General features: G+C 51.2%; 1 protein-coding gene across 1 annotated transcript in view; it reads left to right on the forward strand.

Moving 5' to 3' along the window:
• The first annotated feature begins 9754 nt into the window (after nucleotides 1-9754).
• Nucleotides 9755-12614, forward strand: part of TMC3 (transmembrane channel like 3) — a 105510-nt gene continuing 102650 nt past the window's right edge. Inside the window, exon 1 of the mRNA XM_066589369.1 lies at nucleotides 9755-9832. Within this exon, the coding sequence (XP_066445466.1) occupies nucleotides 9755-9832 (78 nt within the window). The remainder of the gene's footprint in view (nucleotides 9833-12614) is intronic.

Consider the following 12614-nt stretch of genomic DNA (forward strand, 5'->3'; position numbering starts at 1 on the left):
ACATCTGCCATGTCCTTGGTAATTTTGAGGAGTCTACCCAGGTGGTGAGCGGCGATGCTACAATCATTAGCGTCACCATTCCTCTGCTATGCATCTTGAGAAATTCCCTGCAAACCATAAAGGCAGCTGCTTTGCGCTCGGAAACGGAGGCGGGGGAAGACAGTATGCCGCTGGATAGTCAGGGCACCCTCCTGTCTATTTCTCAGCGCGTACAGGAGGAGGAGGAGGAGCATGAGGAGGATGAGGAGGAGGGGGAAGAGACAGCTTGGGCCGCTGCTGACGGTACACCGGCTGATTGCCTGTCATCCTTTCAGCGTGTATGGCCTGAGGAGGAGGAGGAGGAGGAGGATCCTGAAAGTGATCTTCCTAGTGAAGACAGCCATGTGTTGCGTACAGGTACCCTGGCACACATGGCTGACTTCATGTTAGGATGCTTTTCTCGTGACCCTCGCGTTGCACGCATTCTGGCCACGACGGATTACTGGGTGTACACACTGCTCGATCCACGGTATAAGGAGAACCTGCCCAATCTGATTCCCGACGAGGAAAGGGGTTCGAGAGTGTTGCTATACCACAGGACCCTTGCGGACAAGCTGATGGTAAAATTCCCAGCCGACAGCGCTAGTGGCAGAAGGCGCAGTACCGAGGGCAAGGTAGCAGGGGATGTGCGTAGATCGAGCAGCATGTACATCCCAGGCAGTGCAACAGTCTTTAAGGGCCTGGCCAGCTTTATGGCTCCCCACCAAGACTGTGTCACCGCTCCCCAGTCACGGCTGAGTCGGCGGGAGCACTGTAAAAGGATGGTGAGGGAGTACGTAGCGGATCGCACGACCATCCTTGGTGACGCCTCTGCCCCCTACAACTACTGGGTGTCGAAGCTGGACACGTGGCCTGAACTAGCGCTGTATGCCCTGGAGGTGCTTGCTTGTCCTGCGGCTAGCGTCTTGTCGGAGAGGGTGTTTAGTGCGGCTGGGGGAATCATCACAGATAAGCGTAGCCGCTTGTCAACCGACAGTGCCGACAGGCTAACACTCATCAAGATGAACAAAGGCTGGATTTCCCCAGACTTCTGTTCTCCACCAGCGGACAGCAGCGATACGTAAGCAATACGTAGGCTGCACCCGCGGATGGAAGCTACGTTCTCTCTTACCATCCAAAACGGGGACATTTCTGCTTCATCAATCTGTGTCTAATATTCCTCCTCCTCCTCCTGCTCCTCCTCCTGAAACCTCACGTAATCACGCTGAACGGGCAATTTTTCTTAGGGCCTCAAGGCTCACTCAAATAATTTTTCTGAACAATTTGTATAAGTTTCAATGCGCTTAAAAGCGTTGGAACTTTAACTTGAACCAATTTTTCGTTTCACTGGGCTGCCTCCAGGCCTAGTTACCACTTAAGCCACATTAACCAAAGCGATTAATGGGTTTCACCTGCCCTCTTGGCTGGCCATGGCCAATTTTTGGGATGTACATTAGTACTGTTGATACAGCAATTTTTGTGGGCCCTCGCCTACAGTGTAATCAAATAAATTTTTAGCCCACCTGCATTCCAGCTGACGTTACCTCAGCTGTGTTGGGCAATGCAATGGGATATTTTTGTGTACCGCCGGTGGGTTCCAGGGAGCCACCCATGCTGTAGGTGCACACGGAGTTTTTAATACATGTGTCCACTTCTAAAGAACCCCAGTCTGACTGGGGCATGCAGTGTGGGCCGAAGCCCACCTGCATTACGCACGACATTACTACCTCAGCTGTGTTGGGCAATGCAATGGGATATTTCTATGTACCGCCGGTGGCTTCCTGGCACCCACCCAGGCAGTGGGTCCACAGGGAGTTTAACCTACATGTGTCCACTTCTAAAGAACCCCAGTCTGACTGGGGCATGCAGTGTGGGCCGAAGCCCACCTGCATTATGCACGACATTACTACCTCAGCTGTGTTGGGCAATGCAATGGGATATTTTTGTGTACCGCCGGTGGGTTCCAGGGAGCCACCCATGCTGTAGGTGCACACGGAGTTTTTAATACATCTGTACACTTCTAAAGAACCCCAGTCTGACTGGGGCATGCAGTGTGGGCCGAAGCCCACCTGTATTACGCACGACATTACTACCTCAGCTGTGTTGGGCAATGCAATGGGATATTTCTATGTACCGCCGGTGGCTTCCTGGCACCCACCCAGGCAGTGGGTCCACAGGGAGTGTAACCTACATGTGTCCACTTGTAAAGAACCCCGGTCAGACTGGGGCATGCAGTGTGGGCCGAAGCCCACCTGTATTACGCACGACATTACTACCTCAGCTGTGTTGGGCAATGCAATGGGATATTTCTATGTACCGCCGGTGGCTTCCTGGCACCCACCCATGCTGTCGGTCCACAGGGACTTCACAATAGGGAGTTGTACCTGCCTGTGTCTATGAATTAAAAAGCCCGGTCTAACTGGGGCATGCAGACACCTTGACAGCATGAATAGTGTGTGGCACATAGGTTCCCCATTGCTATGCCTACGTGTGCAGCTCCTGATGGCGGTGGCACAGGATTCTATTTCTTATTGCTTCTGTACAGCATTGTGGGCTATCGCCCCGCCACTTTTAAAGAGGGTCGCTGCCTAGCCGTGCCAACCCTCTGCAGTGTGTGCCTGCGGTTCCTCCTCATGGCAGACGCACTTCTAAATAGACATGAGTGTGGCGTGGCATGAGGGCAGCTGAAGGCTGCGCAGGGACACTTTGGTGTGCGCTATGGGGGGGAGGGGGGGCGGTTGGTCAGCATGTAACCCAGGAGAAGTGGCAGCGGAGTGTCATCCAGGCAGTGATTGTGCTTTGTTGTAGCTAGTGTGGTGCTTAGCAAAGGTATGCCATGCTAATGAGGGCTTTTCAGAAGTAAAAGTTGCTGGGAGGGGGGGGGGGGGCACTCTTGCCGGTATTGTGGCTTAATAGTGGGACCTGTGAACTTGAGATACAGCCCAACATGTAGCCCCTTGCCTGCCCTATCCGTTTCTGTGTCATTCCCATCACTTTCTTGAATTGCCCAGATTTTCACACATGAAAACCTTAGCGAGCATCGGCGAAATACAAAAATGCTCTGGTCGCCCATTGACTTCAATGGGGTTCGTTGTTCGAAACGAACCCTCGAGCATCGCGGGAAGTTCGTTCCGAATAACGAGCACCCGAACATTTTGGTGTTCGCTCATCTCTAGTAGTAATGTCATGCTTAATGCAGGTGGGCTTCGGCCCACACTGCAAGCCCCAGTCAGACTGGTAATATGTACCTTAACAGTAACCTCGTTGGTAGTAATGTGGTGGTGACTGTGGACCTGGTAGCGCGGTTTAATGTAGTTGGTTTTCGGAATGTGGCCAGGATTAAGTGGGCCGTGGCGGGGGGATGGTGGTGGTGCTCTCTTGTTGTGTCGTTAAAGGTGAAATTCTTGGACTGCCACCAGACGGACCAATGCAAAGGTATTTGCCAAGAATGTTTTCATTGTTGGAGGAGGAGGGGGATGTTTTGGAGGCACTATGTGTCCTCTACACGTGTCCGTTGTCATATGCACCTTAACAGTAACAGCGTTGGTGGGAAATGGCCTCGCCGCCATCATGTCTTTGTGAAGCCTCTGTTTCCACACCCCAGTAACATACCATTAGCAGCGGTATAGGCAGAGCCCAGAATTATTAACATTTCAGCGGTAGCATTAACATAGCCCCACTAACATATCACTAGCAGCAGTATAGGGGGAGCGCAGTCTTAGTTCCATTTCAGTAATAGTAGCACTCAAGACAGGCCCCAGTAACATTCCCATTGCAGCAGTTTAGGGAGATAACAGTCTCTTTCACATTTCAGTAGCTGCAGTATAGACAAGGCCCCAGTTACATTTATGTAGCTAAAGTGTAGGCCAACCACACACACCTTTCTGTACCATGAGTGCAGGCGAAGAACATAGAAATTACTATGATTACACTGTAGGTGAGAGCCCAAAAAAATTGGTGTACCAAGAGTACTAATGTACCTCAGAAAAAATTGGCCATGCCCAACCAAGATAGCAGGTGAAACCCATTAATCGCTTTGCTTAATGTGGCTTAAGTGGTAACTAGGCCTGGAGGCAGCCCAGTTTAACGAAAAATTGGTTCAAGTTAAAGTTTCAACGCTTTTAAGAGCATTGAAACGTATAAAAAATTTTAAGAAAAATTATATGAGTGACCCTTGTGGCCTTAAGAAAAATTGCCTGTTCGGCGTGATTACGTGAGGTTTCAGGAGGAGGAGCAGGAGGAGGAGGAATATTATACACAGATTGATGAAGCAGAAATGTCCCCGTTTTGGATGGTGAGAGAGAACGATGCTTCCATCCGCGGGTGCAGCCTACGTATTGCTTAGGTATCGCTGCTGTCCGCTGGTGGAGAAGAGAAGTCTGGGGAAATCCAGGCTTTGTTCATCTTGATGAGTGTAAGCCTGTCGGCACTGTCGGTTGACAGGCGGGTACGCTTATCTGTGATGATTCCCCCAGCCACACTAAACACCCTCTCTGACAGGACACTAGCCGCAGGACAAGCAAGCACCTCCAGGGCATACAGCGCGAGTTCAGGCCACGTGTCCAGCTTCGACACCCAGTAGTTGTAGGTGGCAGAGGCGTCAGGGAGGATGGTCGTGCGATTGGCTACGTACTCCCTCACCATCCTTTTACAGTGCTCCCGCCGACTCAGCCTTGACTGGGGAGCGGTGACACAGTCTTGCTGGGGAGCCATAAAGCTGTCCAGGGCCTTAAAGACTGTTGTACTGCCTGGGATGTACATGCTACTGGATCTCCGCACCTCCCCTGCTACCTGGCCCTTGGAACTGCGCCTTCTGCCACTAGCGCTGTCGGATGGGAATTTTACCATCAGCTTGTCCGCCAGGGTCCTGTGGTATAGCAACACTCTCGAACCCCTTTCCTCTTCGGGAATGAGAGTGGAAAGGTTCTCCTTATACAGTGGGTCGAGCAGTGTGTACACCCAGTAATCCGTAGTGGCCAGAATGCGTGTAACGCGAGGGTCACGAGAAAGGCATCCTAACATGAAGTCAGCCATGTGTGCCAGGGTACCTGTACGCAACACATGGCTGTCCTCACTAGGAAGATCACTTTCAGGATCCTCCTCCTCCTCCTCCTCAGGCCATACACGCTGAAAGGATGACAGGCAAGCAGCATGGGTACCGTCAGCAGTGGGCCAAGCTGTCTCTTCCCCCTCCTCCTCATCCTCCTCATGCTCCTCCTCCTCCTCCTGAACACGCTGAAATATAGACAGGAGGGTGCTCTGACTATCCAGCGACATACTGTCTTCCCCCGGCTCTGTTTCCGAGCGCAAAGCGTCTGCCTTTATGCTTTGCAGGGAACTTCTCAAGATGCATAGCAGAGGAATGGTGACGCTAATGATTGCAGCATCGCCGCTCACCACCTGGGTAGACTGCTCAAAGTTTCGAAGGACCTGGCAGATGTCTGCCAACCAGGCCCACTCTTCTGAAAATAATTGAGGAGACTGACTCCCACTGCGCCGCCCATGTTGGAGTTGGTATTCCACTATAGCTCTACGCTGCTCATAGAGCCTGGCCAACATGTGGAGCGTAGAGTTCCACCGTGTGGGCATGTCGCACAGCAGTCGATGCACTGGCGGAGTAAACCGATGTTGCAGGGTCCGCAGGGTGGTAGCGTCCGTGTGGGACTTGCGGAAATGTGCGCAGAGCCGGCGCACCTTTACGAGCAGGTCTGACAAGCGTGGGTAGCTTTTCAGAAAGCGCTGAACCACCAAATTAAAGACGTGGGCCAGGCATGGCACGTGCGTGAGGCTGCCGAGCTGCAGAGCCGCCACCAGGTTACGGCCGTTGTCACACACGACCATGCCCGGTTCGAGGCTCAGCGGCGCAAGTCAGCGGTCGGTCTGCTCTGTCAGACCCTGCAGCAGTTCGTGGGCCGTGTGCCTCTTATCTCCTAAGCTGAGTAGTTTCAGTACGGCCTGCTGACGCTTGCCCACCGCTGTGCTGCCACGACGCGCGACACCGACTGCTGGCGACGCGCTGCTGCTGCTGACACATCTTGATTGCGAGACAGAGGTTGCGTTGGAGGAGGAGGAGGAGGGTGCTTTAGTGGAGGAAGCATACACCGCCGCAGATACCAGCACCGAGCTGGGGCCCGCAATTCTGGGGGTGGGTAGGACGTAAGCGGTCCCAGGCTCTGACTCTGTCCCAGCCTCCACTAAATTCACCCAATGTGCCGTCAGGGAGCTGTAGTGGCCCTGCCCGCCTGTGCTTGTCCACGTGTCCGTTGTTAAGTGGACCTTGGCAGTAACCGCGTTGGTGAGGGCGCGTACAATGTTGCGGGAGACGTGGTCGTGCAGGGCTGGGACGGCACATCGGGAAAAGTAGTGGCGACTGGGAACTGAGTAGCGCGGGGCTGCCGCCGCCATCATACTTTTGAAGGACTCCATTTCCACAACCCTATACGGCAGCATCTCAAGGCTGATAAATTTGGCTATGTGGACGGTTAACGCTTGAGCGTGCGGGTGCGTGGCGGCGTACTTGCGCTTGCGCTCAAACACTTGCGCTAGCGACGGCTGGACGGTGCGGTGCGAGACATTGCTGGATTGGGCCGAGGACAGCGGAGGTGAGGGTGTGGGTGCAGGCCAGGAGACGGTAGTGCCTGTGTCCTCAGAGGGGGGTTGGATCTCAGTGGCAGGTTGGGGCACAGGGGGAGAGGCAGCGGTGCAAACCGGAGGCGGTGAACGGCCTTCGTCCCACCTTGTGGGCTGCTTGGCCATCATATGTCTGCGCATGCTGGTGGTGGTGAGGCTGTTGGTGGTGGCTCCCCGGCTGATCTTGGCGCGACAAAGGTTGCACACCACTGTTCGTCGGTCGTCAGGCGTCTCTGTGAAAAACTGCCAGACCTTAGAGCACCTTGGCCTCTGCAGGGTGGCATGGCGCGAGGGTGCGCTTTGGGAAACAGTTGGTGGATTATTCGGTCTGGCCCTGCCTCTACCCCTGGCCACCGCACTGCCTCTTGCAACCTGCCCTGCTGCTGCCCTTGCCTCCCCCTCTGAAGACCTGTCCTGAGTAGGCGTTGCAAACCAGGTGGGGTCAGTCACCTCATCGTCCTGCTGCTCTTCCTCCGAATCCTCTGTGCGCTCCTCCCTCGGACTTACTGCCCTTACTACTACCTCACCGATAGACAACTGTGTCTCATCGTCATCGTCCTCCTCACCCACTGAAAGGTCTTGAGACAGTTGCCGGAAGTCCCCAGCCTCATCCCCCGGACCCCGGGAACTTTCCAATGGTTGGGCATCAGTGACGATAAACTCCTCTGGTGGGAGAGGAACCACTGCTGCCCAATCTGAGCAGGGGCCCGAAAACAGTTCCTGGGAGTCTTCCCGCTCCTGAGCATGTGTCATTGTAGTAGAGTGAGGAGGCTGGGAGGAAGGAGGAGCAGCAGACAGAGGATTCGGATTTGCAGCAGTGGACGGCGCAGAACTGTGGGTGGACGATAGGTTGCTCGCAGCACTTTCTGCCATCCACGACAGGACCTGCTCACACTGCTCATTTTCTAATAAAGGTCTCCCGCGTGGACCCATTAATTGTGCGATGAATGTGGGGATGCCAGAAACGTGCCTCTCTCGTAATCGCGCAGCAGTCGGCTGCGATACACCTGGATCAGGAGTTCGGCCTGTGCCCACACCCTCACTTGGCCCTCCGCGTCCTCGGCCGCGTCCACGTCCTCTAGGCCTACCCCTACCCCTCAGCATGCTGTATTACCAGTGATTTGATTTCCCAGGCAGGAAATAAATTGGCGCAAGCCTGCTGTTAAACGTAGCTGGCTGCCTATGATTTTTTTTACGTTCTCCACCCACCACACACGTACCCAGAACGCTGAGGACTGTCAGAGGCAGGCCAAATAGAATGTTTTCCCTTTTTTTTAAAGGAAAGGCCCACTGCGTATATTCAATCAATAATAAATATGTCTTCTGGCCCTGCAAATGTGTCACAGAACTGCAGGGTTGCAGAGTTATTAACTACAGCAGAGCAGTGATTTCCCAGGCAGGAAATAAATTGGCGCAAGCCTGCTGTTAAACGTAGCTGGCTGCGTATGATTTCTTTACGTTCTCCACCCACCACACACGTACCCAGAACGCTGAGGACTGTCAGAGGCAGGCCAAATAGAATGTTTTCCCTTTTTTTTAAAGGAAAGGCCCACTGCGTATATTCAATCAATAATAAATATGTCTTCTGGCCCTGCAAATGTGTCACAGAACTGCAGGGTTGCAGAGTTATTAACTACAGCAGAGCAGTGATTTCCCAGGCAGGAAATAAATTGGCGCAAGCCTGCTGTTAAACGTAGCTGGCTGCGTATGATTTCTTTACGTTCTCCACCCACCACACACGTACCCAGAACGCTGAGGACTGTCAGAGGCAGGCCAAATAGAATGTTTTCCCTTTTTTTTAAAGGAAAGGCCCACTGCGTATATTCAATCAATAATAAATATGTCTTCTGGCCCTGCCTACACAATTCTGTCCCTGTAGTATTACTGCAGGGCGCAATGCTCTGCACAGCCGATTTTGAAATAAAAAAAAAAGCAACACTGCTAACAGCAGCCTGCACAGTACTGCACACGGTTAAATGTGGCCCTAAGAAGGACCGTTGGGGTTCTTGAAGCCTACACTCACTCCTAACACTCTCCCTGCCTAACCACCACTTCTGTCCCTGTAGTATTACTGCAGGGCGCAATGCTCTGCACAGCCGATTTAAAAAAAAAAAAAAAAGGGCAACACTGCTAACAGCAGCCTCCACACTACTGCACACGGATAGATGTGGCCCTAAGAAGGACTGTTGGAGTTCTTGAAGCCTACACTCACTCCTAACACTCTCCCTACAGCAGCTCCAACACAACAGCACTTTCCCTCAGCTAACTCACAAGGCATCTGAGGCGAGCCGTGGGAGGGGCCGACTTTTATACTCGGGTGACATCTGATCTCCCCAGCCACTCACAGCAGGGGGGTGGTATAGGGCTTGAACGTCACAGGGGGAAGTTGTAATGCCTTCCCTGTCTTTCAATTGGCCAGAAAAGCGCGCTAACGTCTCAGAGATGAAAGTGAAAGTAACCCGAACACCGCGTGGTACTCGTTAAGAGTAACGAGCATCCCGAACACCCTAATATTCGCCCGAGCATCAAGCTCGGACGAGTACGTTCGCTCATCTCTAGTTATCATGTTTTCTCTACCTTGACCTATGAACTAAATGGTGGCATACATGCAAGTGAACTATAGTACTAGGGCATATTCACATGTAGGTTATATGCTGTGTATACACTGTATTACAGTAGAAGCCAATTGGATAAGATTTCAAGAATTCTCATCCACACACTAAAGAAAACAAAATCCGCTACGTTAACCTGGGGTATGGATTTTAAATTTGCAACGTGTCAATCCATTCTGCAGATTGTTGCTGATGTGTTTTGGATTTTTCCCCTTAAGTTCAATGGGGACATCAAAATTCACAACAAATCCCAATTGCTGCAGATTTTGCTACAGATTACCAACAAATCTGCAGCAAAAGTCACATAGTAAAATAAAGAAAAACTGGAAAAACTTTTTAAAAAGTTCTCACTTTCTCCATCTGGTACCAGCTCCGATGCAGAGTGTTGCCAGGTCTCCTGACAGTACCTCCATCTTGGCCACCAGTGATGAAGTGCCATACAGATACTTGACCACTGCAGCCAAACACAGGCTGCAACAGTCTCATGGATCAAAATGTCATTGCTTGGAGCTGCAGAGACCAGCTGGAGAATCAGCAAGACGTTGCATGAGAGCCGAGAGAAGATGGATAAGGTGAGTATACTTTTTTTTTTAACAATTCTGCAGCAACAAATCCTCAACCAAATCTGCAACCAAATTGTGCAGAATTACTGTTGTAGGAAATCCGGACAGATATTGCACTGCAAAACCACCTCATGCAGGGGCGTAACTATAGGGGATGCAGAAGATGCGGTTGCACCCGAACCCAGGAGCCATAGGCCTCATGTCCACGGTACAATTAACATTTTAAGGCCTCATGTCCACGGGATAATTGTTAGTTAAAATCCGCAGCGCTTTTCCTGCACGCGGATCTGCGCCCCATAGGGATACATTAGACACCCGAAGGTAGTTAAATATCTGCAGATGTCATTTTTCCCTGCAGGCGCGGGTCCGGCGTGCAGGAAAAAATCCGGACATGCTCCATTTAGGTGCGGGTCTCCCGCGGGGACGGCTCCCGCAGGCTTCTATTGAAGCCTATGGAAGCCGTCCGGATCCGCAGGAGACCCGCGCCTGAATTAAACTCACCTGCTCCGGGCGATGCAGATCTTCCTTCCTCCGTGGCAGGATCTTCTTTCTTTGGCCCGGCGGATGTGCCCGGCGCATGCGCGCAGCACGCAGCCGTCATGCCGAGCACATCCGCCGGGCCGAAGAAAGAAGATTCGGCCGCGAAGAAGGGAAGACGCACGGCCTGCAGCAGGTGAGTTTATTCTTATTTTTAGCCCTCGTGTCCGAGGGGCAGGAGGGACCCGATACGGATTCTCCATGGAGTATCCGTAGCGGGCCTGATTTTCCCCGTGGACATGAGGCCTTAAGCCTCTCTTCTCCATATAGGGAGCCCAGAACTATGAATAAAGCATTATAGTTGGGGACCCTGTAACAGGTTTTGTATTGGGGCACAGAAGCTTCAAGTTACATCTCTGACCCTATGTGTACATATCCTTAGCGTAAGGTCCCATGAAGTGATTGCCCATGGCTGTTAGGTACCATGCAGCTTAGTTGTGGCAGCAATGTGACCAAGAACTCGCTAACGGTGATGCAGGTCCATACAGCTTGTTGATAAATTAACTTTTCCTTGGTAATGACGGTTTTTAGGAAAACTGCATAGCCATTAACAGCCTACAGTAAGCCACCTGGACCTGCAGCATTGGTGGAGTTCTTGGACACATCGTTGCCGCAACCAGCTCCTTTGAGTCCCATATAGCTAAATTTATGGGCTCATAGGAATTGACACACTGAGTCCAGGGAGGTATTATACTTGCCTCCCCTGCCTATCTCCCACTGTCAGGAATCAAAGGGCGCTTTGACATGTAACAGAAGATTCAGCAAGACTCAGCAGAATATTCCACCATGCATAAAAATCTGCACCAAAATCTGCATGTCTTACAATGTGTATTTGAAAATGGCTGAACTCTGTTGGCAATTCTGCATCAAAATCCACATTTAACCCCTTAACATCAAAAGACATAAATTTACATCCTCTGCATTCGGGGATGGTACAGAGGGTGCCCGTTGTTTCACACAGCTTACACCCACCAGCAACAGCCGTGATCAGCGTTAATGTTGATGGAGACTATTGACCCTGTAAATGCTGATGTGAGTTCTAACTATGGCATTTAAATCCCTGATCGATTTTGCGAGTTCCCGAATAGTTGCTATGCTTACGGTGTTTACGTTGTAAACTCCTGTTAGTCCCCTCATCCCTACTAACAAGAGCTAACAGCGAGACATTTAAAATGTCCTTCTGTGTTTAGCGGTGTGGCAGCACTCCCTCCCCCCTTACCTCCCTTCATCTCCCATTCCGATTGTTTAGTAGTTTAAACTAAACAATCGGAATGATTACCTAATCAACCTCCCCTCCACACCTTGTTATCCAGCTCCCATAGGAGTCTATGGAAACTCCTGCGCCTGGCACACCAAAGATAGATCGGGCTCTGTCTTTTCACGCTGCTCGGAATTTCAGTTGCGCATGTCCTATTATTTTAGTTGTATTTTTTTTTTTTTTACAAACTTAAAATTCTCCCACCTGAACGTTTTCACAGAAATCCATTGGTTCTATTAGCCACGATTATGTTTGCGCAGGTAATACGGCATGCGTTTCACGCTCGAGGTTAAACATGGACATTTTGGTGTGTTTTTTTACAACAGAATATTTTCCACAGCATATTACGGAATATTCTCTTACATATGAACAAGAAGAAAAAAAGGAACAGCAGCACTCCAAGAGTTCAGCCACACCGCTGGTGCAAGGTACAATGCAATAGCCCAGTTAGGGTCCCGACTCCCTGGGTCCACTGTTGAACAGCAATATAGAGAGGAGGAACCAGGCAGCATTCATTGAAGTCTTCTTTATTAAATATCCATGAAGAAGCAAGCAGCAGCCACGTATCGACCCTGTGCTTGGGTCTTTATCAAGCTCGATAAAGACCCAAGCACAGGGTCGATACGTGGCTGCTGCTTGCTTCTTCATGGATATTTAATAAAGAAGACTTCAATGAATGCTGCCTGGTTCCTCCTCTCTATATTGCTCTTACATATGAACACACGCTAAGGCTAACTTCACATTGGTGAGGGCGATATGCGGCTGTGAATCCCGCCCCCATATCGCGTTCCCCACCATGTGAATTGCCCCAAGGATTCAAGGCGTTTTCATGCAAAACAGCCTCATATCCCTTCGGCAGGAGGATCATGGAGTTTCTCCCATTGCTTTCAATGGGAGACCTAATGATGCTGCCGCCGGTCCCATTGACAACAATGGGTGCTGCGATGTGAGAGCACATGTGTATGATCCTATTCAAGAGAATGGAGTTCATGTTTT

The sequence above is a fragment of the Eleutherodactylus coqui genome, chromosome 2 (assembly GCF_035609145.1).
Source record: "Eleutherodactylus coqui strain aEleCoq1 chromosome 2, aEleCoq1.hap1, whole genome shotgun sequence".
Lineage (NCBI taxonomy): Eukaryota > Metazoa > Chordata > Amphibia > Anura > Eleutherodactylidae > Eleutherodactylus > Eleutherodactylus coqui.